The sequence below is a fragment of the Acipenser ruthenus genome, chromosome 19, assembly GCF_902713425.1.
Source record: "Acipenser ruthenus chromosome 19, fAciRut3.2 maternal haplotype, whole genome shotgun sequence".
Classification (NCBI taxonomy): domain Eukaryota; kingdom Metazoa; phylum Chordata; class Actinopteri; order Acipenseriformes; family Acipenseridae; genus Acipenser; species Acipenser ruthenus.
In genome coordinates this window covers 19,484,766-19,507,838 of record NC_081207.1, presented here as the reverse complement: position 1 = coordinate 19,507,838, position 23,073 = coordinate 19,484,766, and the positions used below count along the sequence as shown (strand labels likewise).

At 37.2% G+C, this 23,073-nt stretch overlaps 1 protein-coding gene across 1 annotated transcript in view; it reads left to right on the top strand.

The window, feature by feature from the left end:
• Positions 1-12,043: 12,043 nt before the first annotated feature.
• LOC117424029 (glucose-6-phosphate isomerase) overlaps positions 12,044-23,073 on the top strand; it is a 34,838-nt gene continuing 23,808 nt past the window's right edge. Inside the window, exons 1-3 of the mRNA XM_034040043.3 lie at positions 12,044-12,245; positions 13,454-13,544; positions 16,545-16,613. Of these exons, the coding sequence (XP_033895934.1) occupies positions 12,121-12,245; positions 13,454-13,544; positions 16,545-16,613 (285 nt within the window). The 5' untranslated portion in view covers positions 12,044-12,120. The remainder of the gene's footprint in view (positions 12,246-13,453; positions 13,545-16,544; positions 16,614-23,073) is intronic.

Genomic DNA, 23,073 nt, shown 5'->3' with positions numbered 1-23,073 from the left:
TGAAAAAACACTAAAGATTTGAATGAGCAAGCTGTACCCCACGAGCAGAAGCACCCCAAAGTGTAGCCCATTATAACCAATACAGAACGCATGGGTGTACGTCTTTGAATGCCGCATTTACCCCCCTTAGACGCCATGCTCACTAAATATCTAAGTATCCCTAGATAGGGTATCACCCCCTCTTTGCAAAACCACTAAAGATTTTAGTATGCTAAGCAACCTGTACCCCACGAACAACAGCACCCCAAAATGTAGCCTATTATAACCAATACCGATGTTTTTTCAAAGAGGGTTTGATACCCTATCTAGGGATATTTAGTGAGCACGCCGTCCAAGGGGGTACACGGGGCATCCAAAGACGTGCCCCCATGCGTTCTTTATTGGTTATAATGGCCTCACTTTCGCTGTTCGTGGGGTACGGCTTGCTCACTAAAATCTTGAGTGGTTTTTCAAAGAGGGGTTGATACCCTATCTAGGGATACCTCGATATTTAGTGAGCAAGCCGTCTAAGGTGGGTTAAATGGGGCGAAACAAGCGGGTAATATAGGCTACCGCTATGCTGCTGATACAGATTTGTTATTAATATTTTCGTTTTTGTTTTTTTTTTTTAAAAAGGAGCGATTGTTTTTTTTAAATAGTATCAATATATCAATTGAGCAAGATGTGTAAGTGAGTTCACACACACAGAAAAAGGACACGCTGCTTTAGCAACTACATCGCGAATAAGGAACAGGATAAGCAACCAACTTCCAGGTGGTCACATACAGAAGATGCCTTAAAGAATGCCACAATGATAAATAATTTGCTTTATTTATGTATTCATTTAAGACTGAGTAATTTAGTTTGGTATGTAACTATTCACAAACCACCATTTCCAACCTTTAAATTTACAGTTTGGAGGTACTGTAGAGCTATCAATAAATGTGTACTATCAATAAATGTGTACCTTGATAAAACTCCTATGTCATCTTGTTGGTGTGATTGTCTTTGTACTGTGTTGTTACCCACCACAATTCTATAGTTCTGTCTTTTCTTAACCCCTTCAGTCTTGGTGCCGTATGTTAATTTATGCGGTCGGAAATCACGCTGGAAACTCACGGGACTTCTAGGTCCCAGTCTGAGGTATTGTATAAAAATAAACTAAAACATTGTCCTTTTCTCATATATAGTCATCAAAGAAGTTCCTTCTTCAGGAGTGAAAGAGTCAAAGAGCAACCTGGTATGGATGTGAGATATCACAGGGATCGTCACTTTAGATTAACTTTGTCTGTCATTTTCTGTTTCATATCCTGGGGCCGGTTTTTCAAAATTTTTAATCTGGATCAAAGTGATCCGGATTTTGTAATCCTATATATTGTGATCGAGATTACTTTTATCTGAAGCATTTTGATCTGGTTTTTCAGAAAATGTCACTGCTGGATTACATTTATCCATATAACAAATAGGCCTAATTACGATTACGAAATCGTTTTTTATTTTTATTTTTTAAAGTAATCTCAATTACAAAATATAGGATTACAAAATCCGCATCACTTTTATCCAGATTACACATTTTGAAAAAACGGCCCCTGGACTCAACTACTAGATACAGTACTCATAAAAACAGTCCCCCTGCGGCCAGTTTTTTAAAATTTTGGTAATCGGATTTCCGCGTTTGATCTGGATTATATTGTGCAATTGGGTTTTTCAAACATCGAAATGCGATCTAGATACTGTGATCCGGATTTCGTTTTTGGTAATCAGACCGCACTTTTCATCACGATTAAATGCTGCAATTGGGTTCTTCAGAATTTAAAGAGGAAATCAAGTTTACTTTGATCCAAAATACCAGGATTATTGTGATCCTACTGCGGAGGTGGATTTAGCTTTTAAATGAACAGATGTTTTGTTTGAATTGTCATGGCAAACACACGCTATGTGTCCAAATAGAGTGTTATAATATTTACATACTTATTTAAATTTTGTATCCATGCAAGCATAAAGGAAAACACGTATTTCGTGGTAGGCTATATCTTTGATAAAATGCATACGCATACGCCTTCACATACGCCTCCTTAAAGCTCATCTGAGAGATGCTGGACTCCCTACCGACGAGGAAGAAGGTATCTAAAAACACATATCCTTTTTCAAAAGTTTTATTTTTATTCAGTTATTTAACTATTAAAAACTAGCCTATTCAAAAACTGTATTCCGTAATCGTGATTATTTGTTACCTGGATAAATGTAATCCAGCAGTGACATTTTCTGAAAAAAGGGATCATAATGATCCAGATAAAAGTAATCTCTAGCACAAAATATATAGGATTACAAAATCCGGATCACTTTGATCCAGATTAAAACATTTTCAAAACCGGCCACTATGAGTTGGCAGAGTCTGAAACGAATATTGGTGTATGCTGCCCCCAAGTGTTCATTTATGGTATAGCCTAGCTTTTATGACAATACTGTAGTGTACCAGATTTCCAAATCATGAATTGGGAAATTGAAAGTGATCTGTGTAAATCCACTTCAATTCAATAGAGAACACTGACCTGGGGAGGGTGAAGCCCTGTTTCTTAGACTTTGAAAAATCCTGCGGGTTAATGTCTATAATTCTGAAGCTTCGTTGGGTTAAACATTTCTATCTTAGCCCTTTCTGGAGAGGAAGGTGTTGCCTGAAGGTATGTCACTATCAGCCATACCGTTCAAGTTACTAACAGTTAAGTATATATAAGGAAGTAGAGACCACCTAATTAGTACGCATTTTTATATCAATTATTCAGAGCGGATGTTCATTCGTATGCATTTTTGATATCAAAAATAGAATTGTTGATATCAACAGGTCCATTCCTGATATCAACAAATCTATTTCTGATATCAACAATTCTACAGTATTTTTGATATAAAAATGACACCCAGTCTGAATTTCTGTACTTCTCTTTTACTATGTACCACATCCGTCTTTTGCTAAGTGTGAAAACGCTAGTGACGTCGATGTTTTGTAAGGGAAATGAAATGAACTTCTATTGGACGAGCCCTAGAACTACAATCTGCAGGACAACTAGAACTGCAGCAAATTGATTTGGCTATTTTACATGTAACAAGAACTGTTTAAAAAAAAAAAAAGATTACCGAAGTAGCGAAACAAGACACGATCTGCAGCAGAGTCTATGATCTCCGGTTTTTAATCCGGAATCAACAGACAGTGTCAACACTGACCAGATTGGTTAATATCCATGCCAACGTGTTGAATTTTACATGTCATTGTGGCAGAGTGGTTGCAATGACGTCACAGACCAGGAAAGAGTAAATCATAAACAAAGAAGTGCTGGGCAAACTGGCGCAACCGGCGCTCAGCGCATTTATTTAAATAACAAAACAAAATATTTAAACATAACAAAAGACCGAAACAAAAGGGCACGTTGGCCAAACAAAACAAACAAACAAACAAACAAACAAACAAACAAACAATTGTGTTTTCGCGTTTCTCTTCTCTCTTTAAGTTAACTCCCGTTCCTTACTCCCTGAACACTCTCCCCGAGTGCAGAAAAGCTGCACGTTTTTATACAGGTGACCATCTCCCGATTAGCAACAATTAGTCAATTAATTAAATTGGGAGATGGTCATCGGCTGCACGGGGTTTTTAAATCATTAAACACTATAAACAAACACACGGCTTTTCGCCGTCATCTCAAAATAATAACTAAGACGGACGGCTTTGTCCGCCTGCATAAAACTACAATACTAATAATTGCAACAACAACAACAACAACAACAACAATAATAATAATACATACATAAATAATAAATTTATACAAGACCTACAAGACTCATCAAAGAAGAATTCCACAGAATTGCAGGTATCAGTCTAAGCAATAATTAATTTATTTAGTATGAAGCTTTGCGACTTGAAGCACTAATCAGTTAATTTGATATATTTGAGGGTTTCCAGGTGTGATTGGCTGCATAGATGGCACTCATATTCCTATCACAGCTCCTTCAGTAAATGAAGGAGATTATGTGAATAGGAAGTCTTTCCACAGCATTAATGTGCAGGTAGGCCTAAATAGTAGCCTTTAGCATTCCAAATGAAAGATACTTCACAATACAGCTACTGCAGCTAATTACTGTTCTGCACTGTGAAGATCATATGTGATGCAGCCCACATCATCAGCAACGTGGAAGCAAAGTGGCCTGGGTCTGTGCATGACTCGCGAATATTTCGTGAGTGTACACTGAGCGCTAGATTTGCCCATGGTGAGTTTATATATATAGCTATATCCTATTATAATCAATATTTTGTTTCCTCCTATTGCAACTGAAAATTTAAACTGTATCCTCGTATTATCATAGGAGAGTTCGATGGTTACCTGCTTGGTGACAGAGGGTACCCCTGTCAGCCCTATTTGCTGACCCCTTACCCTGATCCTGAGCCCGGCCCGCAGCAACGTTATAACTTGGCTCACTGCAGGACACGAGCCAGGGTAGAGATGACCATTGGGATGCTCAAGGCCCGGTTCCAGTGCCTTCGTAGGCTCAGGGTCACCCCAGAAAGGGCATGTGACATTATTGTGGCATGTGTGATTCTCCACAACATTGCCACAATTAGAGGAGAACAATGTCCTACTCAACCAGTGAACGATCCTGATAACGATCTTGACCACCCCGCTGATGCATGAGATGGAAGAGCAGTCAGAGACACAATATGCTACCATCATTTCTGATTGACCCATCACCTCCCCAGTGTCTAATAAAGACAATATGCCTTTCTTTTTATTAAGTCTTCTTTATTTCCTGCAAGTACAAATGCAGTACAGTAGTTAATATTTTTTATGTTGTTCAAACAAGTAAAATCATCCACCTGTGGGCACCTCACCCACCTTTAACTGATGTTCCAGCAGTTGTATTTCTAGTTTTGCCTTTCGCATCTGCAGCCTTATGTGTTCCATTTCTAAATTACATTGTTTATTTAAGTACACATTGTACAGCTGTTTCACAGGGAGCTATAGGAACACAAAAAATGACATTGAATTTCACAGTGCCAGGTCTACTTAGTTTCATTGTAAGTCATGGGCCAATGCTGAACAACATCTTACTGAGGTAAGTTGTGCTGTGGAGGTGGATGGACCCTCTTCCTCATTGTAATTTCCAGCATCTTTTTCGCTCTTAGAAAAAAAGAATGTGCAAGTTTTATTATGGTACAACACTATCATCAACTGTTAGATGTTATTTTTAAGGTGTGAACCTCAATAGGTCTCTCTGTATCTTCCCTCTCTGTGGCAGCTGACAAGGTGTCTTCATCATCATCCTCCTGTAATGAAAATTAACAATTTTTGTGTTCTACTTTAACCCATTATGAAAAATCTGTGGAGTATTAAGAGTACTTACAACTGCATGAAGGTCAGTTATGGCAGAAGGCTCCACCAGACAGATTACACCATCAGTAACTGGTAGAAGATGAAGAAGGTTAGACAGTTAAATTATAACTTTACCCAGAAAAGTGCCCCACCTAATTTGAATTTTGTTTTTACAACAGTGTGCAGGCCACATCACAATTTTTCAAATATATAACTCTTGAGTCACCTTAAAAAAGATTATGATGTCTGAAGGAGTAACAGCAGTCAATTGCAAAGAATTGTACCACTACAAGAAAATCAGTGTGCCAAGTTGTGTCTAAAATGGATGGGTGGGCATCACTGAGCTAACACTGGCAAAAGGATGAATGTACATATATCATTAATTTGAATAACTAACCTTTTTTCTTAAATATATACTCGTATTCTGCATACGCATTCATTAATATTTCTATCTCCACTGGGGAGAAGTAGGAGGTTCGAGCCCTTTTTTCTGCTGTTGCCATGACGAATCAGGTTATCTGCGTTCCTTTGATGAGGGCTTTTTATCTCCTCATGCACGCGCTTTACTCAGGGTTAACTTAACTCAGAGTTGATTGAACTCATTGTTATCACCTGTTCTGAAACCGAAAACTCTGAGTTTCACAACTCAGAGTTAGTCAACCCAGAGTTCAGGTTTAAACTCAGAGTTTGTTAAACCTGCTTTCTGAAACAGGGCCAATGTATTTATTGATGTATTTGTTTATTTATTTCATAGGAACTCGCGGAAGGCCTACAATAAGAGATGAGGTGCTAATGTTGTATAATCAGGGGTACGGTGCAAAAAAGATGGCGAATATATTTGGGTGTTCAACATCATTAATACTGTATTAGGAGGCTTGGTAGTCCAGTGGTTAAAAAAAGGGGCTTATTACCAGGAGGTTCTTGGTTCAATCCCAGCTCAACCACTGACTCACTGTGTTTGACCCTGAGCAAGTCACTTAACCCCCTTGTGCTCAGTCCTTCAGATGAGATGTAAAAAAGAGGTCTTGGTGAAAGTGACTCTTCACCCCCTAGTCTCTGTAAGTTGTTTTGGATAAAAGAGTCTGCTAAATGACTAATTCATATACAGGTGCACTCCACTTATACCCTTATCACACCAGATTTTGATAAGGAATTCATCCTCCACACCGGCGCTTCAGATGTTGGTCTGGGGGCAGTCTTGTCCCAGCAGGTCGACGGAGTAGAACACCCCCGTCCTCTATATCAGTAAAAAAAAAAAAGTAACTACTCCGTAATTGAAAAGGAATGTCTGACCATTAAATGGGCCACTCAGACCTTACGCTATTACCTATTGGGACATTCATTCAATCTCGTCACTGATCACGGGTTAAGGATGATGAAGGATAGCAACGCCCAGATAACTACCCTTCATGTATTTGATGACACACCGTGCAGGGAAAGATCACCAAAATGCGGATTACTTTTCCCGGGATGGGGGTGTAATGGGTAAAGTAGATTCAGCCGAGTGTTCCTTCAGCTCCACTCTGAGCGGTTGGATATGTGACAGAGAGCGAATGAATCCGAGTCAACAATCTTCCTCCCAACCTGTGAGGGCGCTGTATAACAGGAACAGTGTGCCCAGGACTGGATGGTTTGGCAGTTAATTCCAGGGTCAGTCGGAAGTTGGCCATCCAGAAAGGGGGCGGAGTTACAATACCAGAAGTCATCGCCTTAATGCAGTAGGCGATGTGTCAGTCATGGATTGGAGGATATATGATTGCACTCGCTACCGAAGGGGGCGTGACTGAAAGTATATCAGGGATTGTGGCGAAGCAATCTGTTCCTTGGGTATGGTTATGGAAAGACCAATAAGGACGAACTGTATTTATAAGGAAACCCTGAGTTTTGTGTGTTGTTTTTGCCTGTCTATTTAAACTGTTCTTTGTCATTCTAGAAGGCTAAACTCCCGGAGCTGTGACTCAACCGCCAGCAAATAAACCACTCCATCTGTGCACTACAAACCACTTTGCCACATCCAATAAGGCAACTTCATGTTATATCCAAGATCTGGCAGTGGTGAATATTTGGAATTAAGTTATATTCCTTTAGGAGGTTGTTTTAAACATAGATCAGAAGATTTTGTGTCATATTTAGGGCAAATATTATATTTGGGCAGCAGTGTGGAGTAGTGGTTAGGGCTCTGGACTCTTGACCGGAGGGTTGTGGGTTCAATCCCCAGTGGGGGACACTGCTGTTGTACCCTTGAGCAAGGTACTTTACCTAGATTGCTCCAGTAAAAACCCAACTGTATAAATGGGTAATTGTATGTAAAATAATGTGATATCTGTATAATGTGAAATAATGTATAATGTGATATCTTGTAACAATTGTAAGTCGCCCTGGATAAGGGCGTCTGCTAAGAAATAAATAATAATAATAATATTGTACTGAATTATAATGCATAATATACTCTGTGAAACAGCAGTACACCACACATATAAAATGTTCATCTGAGATTGGGGAGCTACAAAGGATTGTATACTTTGCATATATGTTATCAATTTGAAATGTAACTTCATATGGAACATGCAACCATATATTTAGTAATTTATCTAAATACCCAATACAGATGTATTGAATTTGTCAGTGCCATGTTGAATTGCTTTGAAATTGCTAGCAAATTTGGCACCAATAAATTGATGTGTGTAGATTGTATTTATTTTTTTTATTTTTTTTACCAAATCTGTATCTGCATGTAAAATGTACAATTTGTAATTGCTCATTGTCAGAAACCAAACACTGACATTTTTTGTGAACTCAAAGTTGTGATAAAATGAGCATTTTCTGAGATATTGCATTTCAATTTATACAGTTGGATTTGGTGCAGTTTCACACATATAACTTCATGCATAATCTAATGTATGTCATAATAAAAGGTAATGTTAAGTGGTTACATTCCCCATTTATAGCAGTGCCTGGCCACCTGAGCTAACCTAAGGTGCACACGTGTGGCCCACAGACACCACACAGGACCACACAATTATTAGATGTGGGATTTTTGGAATCTGTTAATAAATGAGTGCGTTAATATTATAAGTGACTACTGTACTTGAATCGCATTGGGGCCTAAAACACCCACACTGCTTGTTAGAAACATAATAATAATAATAATAATAATAATAATAATAATAATAATAATAATAATAATAATAATAATAATAATAATAATTCATTATTGGAGAGGGGTCCAAAAATTGACCATCAGAGAGCCAAAGGTTGTCCAACACAAATTAGATCTGACACTGTTTTTATTTAAAAGATTCCCCACACTGTGTTGGAATAACATTGGGTTCATTCGTCAGGGATTCCGAGGACCACCAGTGGCAGTTATTAACGCTACTACGGATCACGTGATTCACTGTGGATGCAGGTGTGAGCAAGTGTGTTCACCTGCTGTACCGTTAACTCAATTCTCTATGAAAAGAAACTAGATAACGGGAATTTGATCATAATACAAATACAAAGTCCCTGTCTAAATGTAATAGTATCTTATTTTATAACATACGCTTATAATACGAACTCGTTCATTGAGAATTTCATTTACAGCTTAGTTTGAATTATTTTTGAATTCCAAAAACAGAGGCCCAACCAACCAGGTAAGAATCTAACTTTTATTTGCAGATGAAGCTACAGTATTCTAGCCCTGCTTCATTCGTTTTATTGCTTATTATTAACGTTTGTTGTGTAATTTCGTTTTATTATTTACACGTTACAACGCTTGTACTTGTAGCCTGTGCACGGTTAGTTTAGTTTAAAATAAATCATATTCGATAATAGTAACTAACTATAACTACAAATTATGTAAAACGATAACTAAATAATAACGTTAAAAAAATCTTAAAGAAATGATTTCGTTATTTGACAAGTTTGGGCATAAAACTGAGATTTCACGTACAATCCATTATCTTGCATCCCAAGTATGTATTACCGTAGAGGGAGCTCCCACTGTATACACTAGTTGTATTTTGTGTTCATTCGTGCGTAAAAAGAAATTGTTGCACGCGTGTTGTGGGGTAGAAATAGTTGCACGCGCGTTGTGGGGTAGGGCGCAAAGCCGTGGGGGGCGGAAAAATGACTTAAATGCATTGCCACTCGAGTAATAATTTTGTTCTGCGGTTCTCAATGTTTTCACTTGTCGGCTGTCTGCGCCCCCTAGCATAGTCTGAAGATCGCATGCTCCTTTGGACTAGAAAAGTGAATACGTCACTTCCTTAGCAACGGTCTTAACGACAACGATCCTTAAGATCCTGAAACTATCTTAAGACAAAAAATCTACACAAACCAACACTATAGCGTCGCCAGTTCGTTATTATTATGGTATATCTGTGTCGTTCTCTTCCCCAGCGGTGTGCATTGCTTTTTTTTATTTATTCGCTCCTGCAGCCTTCAGGACCAGCACTACTAAAAACGTAATAAAATGCAAAGGCACGTTTCATAACACGTATTAAGAACCAACGTAATAAGTACACCAAAACATTCTATTTTCGTCTCATCTGACCATGCCGTTTAGCAAACTCCAGGCGCTTACGTTTGTTGGTTTCTCTCAATAAAGTCTTTTTTTATGGCAACTCTTCCAAATAGCCTATTGGCATGGAGGTGGCATCTAATTGTAGATTTGGAGACTTGGTGACCCCAAGATGCAACCAAATTCTGTAATTCTCCAACTGTGGCCCTTGGATTTCCCTTTGCCTCCCGAACCATCTGCCTCACTGTGCGTGGGGGCAAGATACACTTGCATCCTCTACAGGCAAGTTTACCACTGTTCCAGTGGTTTTGAACTTCTTAATTATTGCCCTAATAGTGGTAAGTGGTATATTTAGTTTTTTAGCTATTGTTTTGTACCCATTGCCTGGTTTATGAAGGTCAACAACCATTTGTCTCGTTTCATTTGTGAGTTATTTGCCTTTCCTCACAGTGATGTATGACAAATGGATTTCATATGCATGTTACCTCATTTTTATACCCCAGTGAAACAGGAAGCCATGGAAGGCCACAATACAGTTCCTTAAGAATGAGATGAAATTAAAGAAGTAGAATGTTAATGCAGATTTAATTTTGTTTGATTTTATTTATAAGAATCATCTTTTTGAGAAAATGTTTTATTGTTAATAAAAAAACTTTTTCTCTGAGCAATTGTATTAGAATAAAAGAATATGGTTTTCACATATATTTGAGCATAAAATATAGCTCATTACCTGTGTTTATTTTATACAGCCTTTTTTGCTCATCTTTATCAAGGGTGCCAATAATTTTGGAGGTGACTGTGTGTATATATATATATATATATATATATATATATATATATATATATATATATATATATATATATATATATATATACACACACACAAAAGGATATTATAGAGATAATAAAGGATTTTGTAAGGGTTAACATGGCTGCTAAAATAATCATACAGTAGTTTTTACTGTTTACAGCAACGTACACTGCTAAAATTACACAAATGTATTTGCTTACGATTGTAAGTCGCCCTGGATAAGGGCGTCTGCTAAGAAATAAATAATAATAATAATAATAATAAATGTGTGCACTTACTGATCAAGTTTTACTTTGATCAGAAAAAAAGAAAACAATTTAATCATCCTTATTATAAGCACATAGCTTGATCTCTGCCTTAGCTTTTACTGTGGAGTCAAGAACTCCAGCCCTGACTAACAAAAAATGACCATACGTAAAATAAACTCACTATCATTTGTTGGTACTGAAAATGTGTGGATTGAATATAATAGTAGAGGCAGGAAATCTAACCTTGCAGTTAACACGTGTTGGCAAGTTTCTTTCCGTTTTAAGTAATGTGTTGTTCCCTTCAAACATAGGGAGAATAACCAGACAGAAATAAATGCATAAATAAATAATAACAACAAATTTCACTTTTTACAAATTTTCACATTTATCAAATTATCAAATCCTTTTTTTTCATTTTACGTTCTAAATTACGTAAGAACATAAATTACAAAGATGTTTTCCAAGCTTTAGCGTTAACAAAGTATTTTAAATTCTTTGCAACTTCTCTCTCATTTGACAGTATGGACAAATTTGACAGTCGTTTTTGAGTGCAAATGTCTTGATCAATTTCAGCCTGGAAAACCTGCGCTCACCAGAAGCAACCGTCACTGGAATGATTTGTCAGCTCATCTGTTTTCATGCATGTACTGCAGCATTTTCATAGGACTCATACTTGCAAGTTGCTGATGATGAGATGCAGCTATAGCGTCAGGGGTGAAAATCATTTAGACAATTGGTGCTAAACTGTTTTGAAAGTTTAGCACCAGAGCCTACAGGTGCTAAATTACATCCCCCCCTTCAGTTAGTTTTCAGTGTTTTGTGTTACAGTAAATATTATTAAAATATAGGACCCCATATTATTATTATTATTATTATTATTATTATTATTATTATTATTATTATATTTTCCATTCAGAAATAGTATTTTGCTGTAGAATTTTTCCTAAAAGTGAATACAGGTAGCTACGTTTCTATAGCATTATTTAATTGCGACAACAAAATTGCGCCTCGCCTCTAGTCGGTGCGCGTAATTGCGATTGCAAAGCTTCGGGGTGGTTTCCTTGTGATGGTACATTGCGCGATGATGTCATCTGTAGGCGTGGTCAGTGCTTGGTCTCTGATTGGCAGCGTGTATTTATTTCCTGATCTCGCTACAGCCTCGACCTTAGCCTCTCTATTCTGCTTTACACACTTGCAGAGCTAGCTTTCACAGGTATTATCATGGCTTCAGGACTCACCAGCGACCCAAATTTCCAGAAGCTGCAGCAATGGCACAAAGACAAGGCTGCTAGCCTCAAAATGAGGCAGATGTTTCAGGCTGATAAGGACAGGTTTAACAAACTGAGGTAAGAACAGTTCCTGTTTCATTAAAATTCACCTCTCATATTAAAAAGACACTTGTGTTCAACATTAATTGAATGAGCAAGTTCATACATACACCATGGAGTTCCCGTATTGCTTACAGTATCTTTTTACGCATTTTATCTTCCGTACGTTAATAAACTAGTAGAATTAGGTTGCATACGTGTAGTGTATAGATATGTTTGCACGGTCCTTAGTTCTATATGATATATTTTTTGATTGTAAACTATTGTTTACTCTGATATTTCTGGGGAGCCGTGGTTCTGTTTTGTTTTCTACACAAACATGGAGTTTCTTTTTGCAAAAACGGGTCTGTACACACAGAAAGTAGCGAAAATGTAACATATAGGGTAATAAAGTTGCAAATGGGTTTAATAACAGCCGTTCGTGTTGCAAACATGTTTGCTATAGTAATCTTAATCCACGCACAGCAGAGGAGACATAAAGGTCATAGTCTCATCACACATGCCTGGGAAGGAATATGATTTAAAGGGGAAGGATTTCCATTTTTTTTTTCTTTCGGAAAAGCTATCTGTGTAAACTGGGCACTAGTTTTTCATTTTTGACATGGGCATATACATGATAGTCTTACCTGCATACCGCTGTAACGTAAACGTGCCTAGTTTGTCAAATTGAATGAATACGTCATTGAATACGTGCAGATGGGCACACTAGTGACTTTACATTTTTTGCTTGGTCACAGCTCCACGGGGGAGGGATCAGTTGTGTAGAATTTTCAGGTACACAAGGGGGGAATCTCTACTTCACCCATCTGCTGCTGACGGTGTCAATCAATCATGTATTTCAAATATGACCAAGCATATAATACTGAACAGATGTGCTGTGTGTGTTTAAACCCTATATTTTAAGTTTTTTTTGTTTTTGTTTTTTTTAATTATTATTAGTTGATATGCAACACAACCAAGATAAGGATTCACCTGTAGAAGGCTTGTTTATTTTGTAATATGTCTGTTCATAAAATGCCAGTCTTAATATGCTGCTAGTATCTCCAAATTTGTACAGAGTATACAATATTGAACAAGAGCTTGTTTATTATTCAGACATCTGATCTTGATATATCTGTCAAAGTCACAGGGCTGCTGGTTTTCTGGTAATTAAAGACTAAACTGGGATAACTTACTAATTTTGATATTAATGCACGATTTGATTTGTGCCCCCCTTTTTTTGACAGCACAACCCTTAAAACTGATGATGGAGATATCCTGATTGATTATTCCAAGAACCTCATCACTGAAGAGGTCATGAAGATGCTAGTGGATCTGGTAAACAGTCTTATTTCTGCTTCTGTTACTGAAGAAATGTAACTTTTAATGAATATTATGCTGTATGGCTAGAAGTGCCTTGCATTTAATATCACTTGGATCCATTCCATGTTCTGGTATCTAATTCTACTTGTTACATTATAATTCCTTTTATTGAATGTGTAAAGAGCTCTACCACCATCATATCCGTGCCAAGAAATGTGAAAACTGTTTCCAAACTGCTTTTATTCATTCTTTTCCTCCTTGTACTCTTATTGCATACATATTCTTCATTACCAATTGTTTCATTTCCTGCTTCCCAACGCAACAGGAACTGCAGAGGTTTGGAAAGAGGGAGCACCTAGTCCCTGTTGCTTCATTTCTGTGTTGCTTAGTTCTGTCTATTTGTCAATAGCTTGTGGAAATGACAGGGACACAACAATCTACCAGTAATCAACTAAATCACACTGTTTAGATTTCCAAGCTTTGTGTCTGCACCACTGAACTGCTTGCCAGAATTGAAAGAAAATGTTCTTCAAAGTTATTCTGATTTACACATACTGTACTGATCATATTGACTGAGCTTTTTACACCTAGCCCAATATTTCTATGGTTGAATGATGAACTCATTCCGGACTACAGAAAGACTACCACAGGCTATTCCTAAGTTAAAGCTTTGTAAAAAAGGCCAGAGGTAATTTCCTCTTTCCCAGTGTTTTCGACCTAACCTCAGATGGCAGAGTCCCAAATCAAAACAATTCATTGCTGTCTGTCTGCTGCCAATGGAAACAAATAGGACTGATTTCAATGGCTGGAAAGTGGCATCATTTGCACCTGTCTAAAGATCACTCATTCGTAACCTTTAAACATCTTTACAAATGTAGCTGACATAGGTAATTGTTTTATTTACAGATTCCTAGGTGATTTATGTTAGCCAATGTTGCTATGTATTTACTCACTAGTTTTCAGAGAAATAAATAAAGGAGATATTGTTTTACTGTCTAGTGCAGTGCGATATATTCAGCCTCAGTTTTTATACCCTTCGAATGGATTACTTTGCAGTTGCAGTGAAAGCATTGTGAAATGAAGTGTGTATTCTTAAGGTTACCCTGAGCTACTAGTAAAGCAGCAAACTGACTACAAGATATAAGCCAGAAATGGGCTGGAGACCTGAGGTTTTAAAATTCCTTCATTTAAGCAATAAGCTTGTCCATAGATCCATGTAAAAATGAAACCAATCAGAGCATCGTAAATAAAGCAGGTCACGGTGACCCTGCGTGTGCTTGTAAAAGATTCTGATGATTACTATGTTTCATCATAATACTGTTAGACAGAATATAATGTGTATACTTTATTTGTAATACAAGAAAGCTGCATCTCCCTCAGTTTGTTTGTCAAGTCAAATAGAGATCTTCTGTAAAGGACTAATACTGACCGCTCAGGTGCATCGACACAAAGGATTTTCATTAGGAAAAATCTCAAGTGAAGACTTCACACACTTTGCATCAGATCTCAATTGCCCTTTAGAAAGGCACATATCCCTGTATATCAAATCACTGAAATATGCAACTTTTAATATAATAGCTTTCAGGGATTTCATTTGCAAACAGTTAATCAGTCATTTGAGGTACAGCCCAACTGCATACTTCATATGGCACACTACTTTGTGATGTGTGTTGTAAAACCAGATTGTGTGTGTGTGTATGTGTGTATATATATATATATATATATATATATATATAAGTGTCTGTGTGTATATATGTATGTGTGTGTGTGTAATATATATATATATATATATATATATAATTATACACACACATATATATATATATAATGCTAATGGTTGTCCATCAAATGCCATTTCACTGATATGATCAGAGTTAATGGTGCAGTTGACCAGAAAATGACATCCAGAAGTCAGACAAAAGAATATACACAGTTCAGTTTTCATAATTGTTTGGATTCTTTTGAACAAATGCTAAAAATTCCCTTTTAATATTGACAATATCAACTTTAAACTTTGATCAACCTGTACCATCAGCCTTTGGTGTAATCCACAGCATTTTAATCCCAGGACTACCATTACAAGTAACTGATGCAATCCAGGTGGATTCCCTGGTACTGTAAAATGCTCAAACATATCTGTGTTATCCCAGTGTGGTACTGTAGGTTCATCAAATCAACACTTAAATGCCATCTTTCAAGCTGTTTTTATAGAATGTTTAATGTGGTGGGGTTTTTTTTGCTTTAGTTTTTTTTGTCAATGTCCTGAGTGTGAACTCTTTTTGCAAAATTGATATATTTGTCCAATAGGTTCTAATGGGACTTGACACTAAAAAAAAAAAAAAAAAAAAAAGCAAGCGGTGCAACAGGCAGAACTTTATTTGTCTGATTTATAACTGTACTGTTTGCATAAAGATAGCCCCACCCAATTACTTTCTGCAAGCCATCCTGATAGCTTCTGACATGCTAACAATCCTGAATTCTGCAAGCAGCACAGGGATAAATGAGAATGGATTTCTGGGTCACTGCAAAGCTATTTAATTGCATAAGCTAGAACTATAACGCTTTGTGCTGGAAACCTCTTTTTTTATTTATTTTTTGTCCTGTCACCATGGGAGCCACATTTTGAGGCTTAAATGAATGTCTACTGAGGAATAATTGGATATAAATAATTACCAAAAAGAAAAAAACATATATGCAGTGTTTACCCATTGTATTTCTATTTCAGGGGGTCTCCAACCCCTGTCCTGGAGAGCTACTGGGTCTGGTTTTCGTTTGAACCGAATTCTCAGTTACTTCAGTTGCACCAATTATTGGCTTTAATTAGTTCCAATTAACAGGTGTTCCAGATCTTTAGCCATTGATGTAAAGATGCCTTTAAAACCTCTAGGATAGGGGCTCTCCCGGACCAGGATTGGAGACCCCTGCTTTATTTGCATATGAAAAAAGAATTGCAGTTCATTTTGTCTTGTATCCTGTATTTATTTATTTATTTATTTTAATTTTTTGTTTGTTTAGGCCAAGTCGAGGGGTGTGGAGCAAGCCAGGGAGAAGATGTTCACTGGAGAGCAAATTAATTTCACAGAGGTAGATATATTCAATGCTGTCTGCTTTTATTTGCGAGGACTGCCTGCACTAAAATACTTCTTTCCCTGAGCAATCTTCTATGGGGGAAGCTTGGCTTTTCGCACTGAAATATTCATGAACCTAGGTGATCTTTTACAATGGAGAATTGAGTGTCCAATGCTAACTTTGTGGCCTTGAAGTTTTATTGGTAACATCCCTTTACCAGGGCTAGAAGTGAGGATTTGCTACCTGCCTCGAAAGTAGGCAGCAAAATGGTCTTTAGTAGCAGTGTATTTGACTAATAATTGTATATAAAAATAATTTTAAAAATAAATGCCTACCTGCTGTTTTTAAATAGACTGAATATCCCAAACTGTCACATAGTAGGCCTATATTTAAATCAAAGTATTTATTGAAGCCACCTTGTGCTCAACTGAGTAATGGAACTAATGCAATTCCTTGTCTAAATGCATTTTGTTTTATCCTTAAGTTCTACAAGAATGCAACTATATCTGTCATTTAAACATTTGATATGCCATTAGTACAGTTAACCAGGTTATGTTTCGTCGGTGCAAATTTAGTAGTACGAAATTATCATGTAAGGTTCTTTTTTTTTTTGTTTGCTTTTTAAGTCTGCAAAAACATTTATCTAGAATACAAACAGTTAACTCCCTGCTGTAAAGTTTGGAGACAGTTTGTTCCTAACCATAAATGTAACCCATTTCCTCTTTTGGCACATACATCTAGGTTGTTTGTACTTGATAAAGTACTGTAATCCTTCGTATACTCGCCAAGTCATCCTGGCCTCAGAAAAGGTATTTTCTTGCCTGAAGGTGTTTTCTAGTCAGGGGGTCAACGTTTTGTGGCTAGGCTCGTCAATATGCAAGAAGTTCAATTTCTTCTTAAATAATTAATCTTCAGGTAAAGTTAATCAAAAATAGTTTATTCAGGAATCAAAATGCAATCGGGAACAAAGCAAATCAAAGGTGACCCATCAGTGATCTCACATACAAGTCTCAGTTGATGGTGTTCTGAGCTGGCATCAGTGTAGATGTTATTTACTTCTGAGTTGAGCTTTCATGGCATCAGAGATGGTTTTTTTTTTTTTTTGAGCCGGCATGGCACAGAGATGTTAGTTTCTGAGTCGCCATCAGTGTAGATGTTAGTTTCTGAGCTGAGCAGACCTGACCAAAGAAATTATTTCGTACAACACAGATGTACAGCTAGCTTACGTAATTCTTGCCCAAAATTGGTCTTATTTCCCTAGCGTGATGCGAGACAAAGCACATTTGCGTTTCTTCATCACCTTTACCAATGTCAGCAGAAACCCAGATAACAAGAAGTTACATTTAAGAGCAGTACTATGAGTTTTGCTCAATTCCCACAAGCAGGAAAGCGCTATACCCACACATCACAAGGTTGGCAAGGCTGGTGATTGCAAACGGCTGATGTGCACCAGCTATGTACAGCTTAATTTTAAGACTTCATTAACTCTGTGTTGATTTGGAGCTTACATTAAACACAAGAAAATTACACAATGTTTACAGACAGTTTCAATGATTTCTTTACCATTTAAATGGGAAGCATAAGTAACAGGTTGTGTAATGAAAAGAAACAAAGACTGATGAAACAATAAGGGCTTGTGCAATTTAACTTGAACAGTGTGTACACTGCCCCACACAAGGTGCGTGTTTATCAGAAAAAGCCTATGTGTTCCAATTGTCAGAATTGCACGTACTATAATATATAGAGATGTTTAAGGAGGACATTTGTTTTAACTCCTGTAAGTTGTCCAGTGGTTAAAGAAAAGGGCTTGTAACCAGGAGGGCCCCAGTTCAAATCCCACCTCAGTCACTGACTCATTGTGTGACCCTGAGCAAGTCACTTAACCTCCTTGTGCTCCGTCTTTTGGGTGAGACGTAATTGTAAGTGACTCTGCAGCTGATGCATAGTTCACACACCCTAGTCTTTGTAAGTCGCCTTGGATAAAGGTGTCTGATAAATAAACAATATAATAATAATAATAATAATAAATGGTCGTGCACTGGGCATGCTATATGTCCAGACAACCTTTTTAATAATCAAGAAAATCACAGGATAGGATATATGAAAAATAAGAACTATCTTCAAAAGCAGAGACTTATAAATACAACCGAACTGCAATCAGTTTTTCAGAGACCCTCAGAGCATGGACCACCTCAGCTTGCAAGATCAAAATCAATAGTGGTGATTGGGGTCTTTCTCTGGGCTTGTATAGGATTTTCCTTCCATTGAATACATAAGGAGTCCCAATTAAATTTGATCATCAGTCTGCCTTGACAGTTCTTATCTTTGCGTTAAGTTAAATGTTCTAGAAGGATCCGGTCAGCTCTGTTTAAAACTAATTGGAGTTATATAAAAAAAACATTCAAAGTTAATTGAATATAACTCCTTTCCAAAATATTGGAACATGATCTCATGGTTCTCATTTTTAACACCTCCTTTCTTAGTCAGGTGAAACAAAGTTCACATGACCCTTGCTACAATACAATACAAGTTTATATGTGTATTAAAAGATGCTGTTTTATATGGAATATCAACTTTTTGTGTGGTTTTATATTTACCTGGGTCTACACTATATTCCCTTTGAGCAGCATACCACATCACCTTTTCAGATTAGTTTACTTTCATTTGCAAATGTGTGTTAACAAATTATTGCACAAAGACTGTAGGGGTTTATCATAAGCCTTTGAATAAAACCACTAAGCATACAGTGGCCAGTTGAGTTATTTTCATGTAAATTTAGGCAAACATGAACATGTTAAACATCATAGCCTCATATTAACTGTACCCTGCTTGGACTAAGCCTGACCTCTTTGTTTCTAAAAATGTGTCTGCACAAGCAGGTTTCAGACATCCTGTTTACTTGCCAAGACTAGTGTTTTAATTAATATGAAACTCCACTGTAAGCGCCTTTCCAAATTCACAGTATGAACCCAATTTTGGCTCACAAAAATCATCCCAATTAAAGTCACTACCTTTCTGATAAGAACCAATACTGTAGACGGCTTTTCTAATTTTAAATGAAATGCTCGCTTCGGCTGCCATGTTTGTTTTAAAGGCCTTGGATTCAAAACTGCCAACAACCAGTAAGTCTCGCTTCGACTGTCAAAAATAACTTTCCATGCACAGCACTGCTCTGCTACAAGCAGGCAAAGGCAGGGCCAACAAATCCAATTATTTTTCTTTAGTAAGCCTACTATATACTAAAGTGATTAAATACAGTTTACACTTTATTGTCATGTATTCAAACTTAACACATCCTCTTTTTTATTGCAGTAAAACCTTTATATAAACTAACCATTTATATTCTTTAGTTTTAATTAATATTGTAATGTCTAAAAGATTGTTTTGGAAACAGAATCTGAACTTATTCGTAAATTGATTACATTAAAATGTGAACATTCTCAAATGTGTCTTAACAATTTGTCTACAACATTGTCAATGTCAAGCATCTGTTATAATAAACTTAATATGTTCTTTCTAGTGTTTAACTTTAAATGACATTGTAAGGTGTATTTAATTGTTACTTCAGTATCGCTCCTAGAAATTGTAATATTATTTTACTTAATGGATCTATTATGAAGTCTTTTAAACTTTCAGTGGAAGGTCCAGTTATTTACATGTAAATACAGGCTACCATTAATATATTAGGATGCAAAAGTATTATTCTGACTGAACTAAGTTTGACCTATTTTTTCTGTTCATACAAAATCCAGGTGAAGCAGGTTTTAAGACAACCTATCCTCTGGCCAAATTTGTGTTGATTTAATATGAAACACTACCATAAGCGTTTTCTAATACTCATTATTTTAGACCCGATTTTAGCTTAAAGCAGTAAACCATCCTACGCTTATCGTTCCCATTTCTTGTCGGGTTCTAATTAATTTCTGTGATTTATATATAGAAAATGTTTATTTTAATATAAACTCCTTCCTTCTATTATCCGAAAGGTATTTAGTTCGTTAATATTAACAAGATCGCTCATTACAGAGAGGATCTTGGCTTTTAAATTGCTGACCATCAAAATATCCCTGCTTCATCAGCCAAAACCAATGAGTCATCTCCAGCACTGCTTTTACTACAAGCAGGTAAGGTTGAGATCACAAAATTAATTGTATTTCTTCAGCAAGTTTACTGTATACTGAAGTTATTGTATTAAGTTTCTTATTTTAAAATCTCAGTCTTCTATTTAAATACTTCTCTTTTTTTCTTGGTATATTAGAAACACAAGCCTATTTTAGTTAAATTGTTTCTCATAGTCTGTCATTCTGTTCTCGCTGGATCAGAATGTTGAGGCTCTCTAATTTAAAAATATATATATAAAATGTGTGTGTGTTTTTGCCTGATAAGGGAGGTTTGGAACTTTCAGCAGGCCTGACCTTTTGATACCAGGAGCTCTCTTTCTGACCTTGCACACACTTATTTAAAAGGATACAAAATACAGGATCCTACAACATTACTATTAGCAATGTATTTCATTCTATAGCATTCAATCCATATCTAATAAGTCAGCTTGTTCCCAGCAAGATTCAAATTCTCCTCCTGACTCAGCTTGAAGTGGCTCTGCGAACACCATAACAGGCCTGTGCATCCAGCGTTTTACATCAGAGGTGTAGGCAACGAGGTTCTTTACTTGATACCTGCAAAAACTTAAATCTTGTTAGCTGGGCTCCCATCTCTACATTCTCATTCCCATTGTCCGTGGGCAAACCCATTTTGACTGAATCTGGGTCCATCAGAGAACCGCACACCCTGGCAATCGAGGCCTTCCATGCAAAACGATCTAATGACTTATAGCACAAAGGGACGTGCCAAAACCTTCTGTGCCACAATTGTATAATGTATTGTTATGCATTCTGTGACATTTCCCCTAAAGTTATAGCATGTCACTTTAACAAAAGTAAATGGTTTTAGAACCAGTTTCAATTGGTTTGATTATGGATTGTATATAGGCTCAAAACAATTTATGCAAAAACAAGTGTCCCAAGCTCACAGCTGACTCTGAGTTATGAAAAGCCAGTCACTCCCTACAAGGCCAGGGCAATACATAGGCAAAAATCCTTACATAATCCCCCCTTTGAACCCTGGACACAGCAAAGGGTTCAAACATGCTTACCTGAGCAGCGTGATGGGCCTGTCGTGGGTTGTCAGATATTTAAATATCCGATCGTACCCATCCTGGGCTCCGTCACCTACATTCTACCCAGTTACCAAAAGTAATTGCCTTCTTAGATAGCCGATATTCTTACCCTTCTGTTTAATCTGACACTTTTGATAACGGAACATCAGTGTGAGAACTGACAAACATAGTCCTTCCCTGAGTATCCTCAATGTCAGGTAGATGTGCCAAAATCATATTTAATACATAACACCGTGTAACAATTTTTATTTATTTTTTGGTTCCTGGGTAATAAGTGTTATTTCCTAATTGCTTATGCCTCAAAAGTATAGAAAATGGCTATTCCCCACAAACTTTGCTTTTGTGACCAGGACAGTGATATTTTGAAATTTACCTATTTTCCAGAACATTCCAGATAGATTCAGTGCTGAGTAAACTTGGAGTAACTTCTAGAACTTTCCAGTAATATAAATAGTAGTATATATACAGGGGCCTTAAGCCCACCAGTTCAGTTTAGTTCCAGCTGCCTAAGTGGATACATATCTGCATTTTTCTGAGATCAAGAGATGCAAGCATCCGGCAGACGCATTTTGCTATGTCTGCGGCCAATTTAAGAGCGAAAAAGTACTCCGTGGAAGCATCTGCTAAGATGTGTGAGGCCTACAAGGCATATTTCGGCATGCCTGTCGGGGATCAAGACAAACCCTGGGCACCTCATTTCACCTGCGAGCACTGCAAAAAAACTCTGGAAGGTAAGATGGACAATTGTTGCTCGGAATGTCATAAAATTTGTAAATTTTTTTTTAAATTGTAAATTTTTAATTTTAAAATGTTTTACAATTTTCAATGTTATTGAAAAAATATATCCTATATGAAAATGTTGCGAGAATCTCTTACACATTAGTCATGGGTGAAATAAATGTGGTTTTGTAGGATGGTACAGAGGGGAAAAGAGAGCCATGAAGTTCGCTATCCCAAGAATTTGGCGGGAACCACTGACCACTCAAGCAACTGCTACTTCTGCATGGTGGACCCTTCCAAACGTCGGACTGGCAAGAATGCACCTGCTATCACGTATCCGGACCTTCCTTCATCCATCGCCCCAGTGCCACACTGCCATGAGCTCCCTGCACCCACTCCTCCGGAGAGAGAGCAGCCGTCTTTAGAAGAGAGCAGCAAGTCAGAGAGCGAGGAAGACATTGTAGATCCAGATGACAATTTCAGAGGTGGAGCTGAGGAGAGAAACCCATACTACCCCAACCAAAAAGACCTCAACGACTTGATTAGAGATCTTGGTCTCGCCAAGTCCAATGCCAAGCT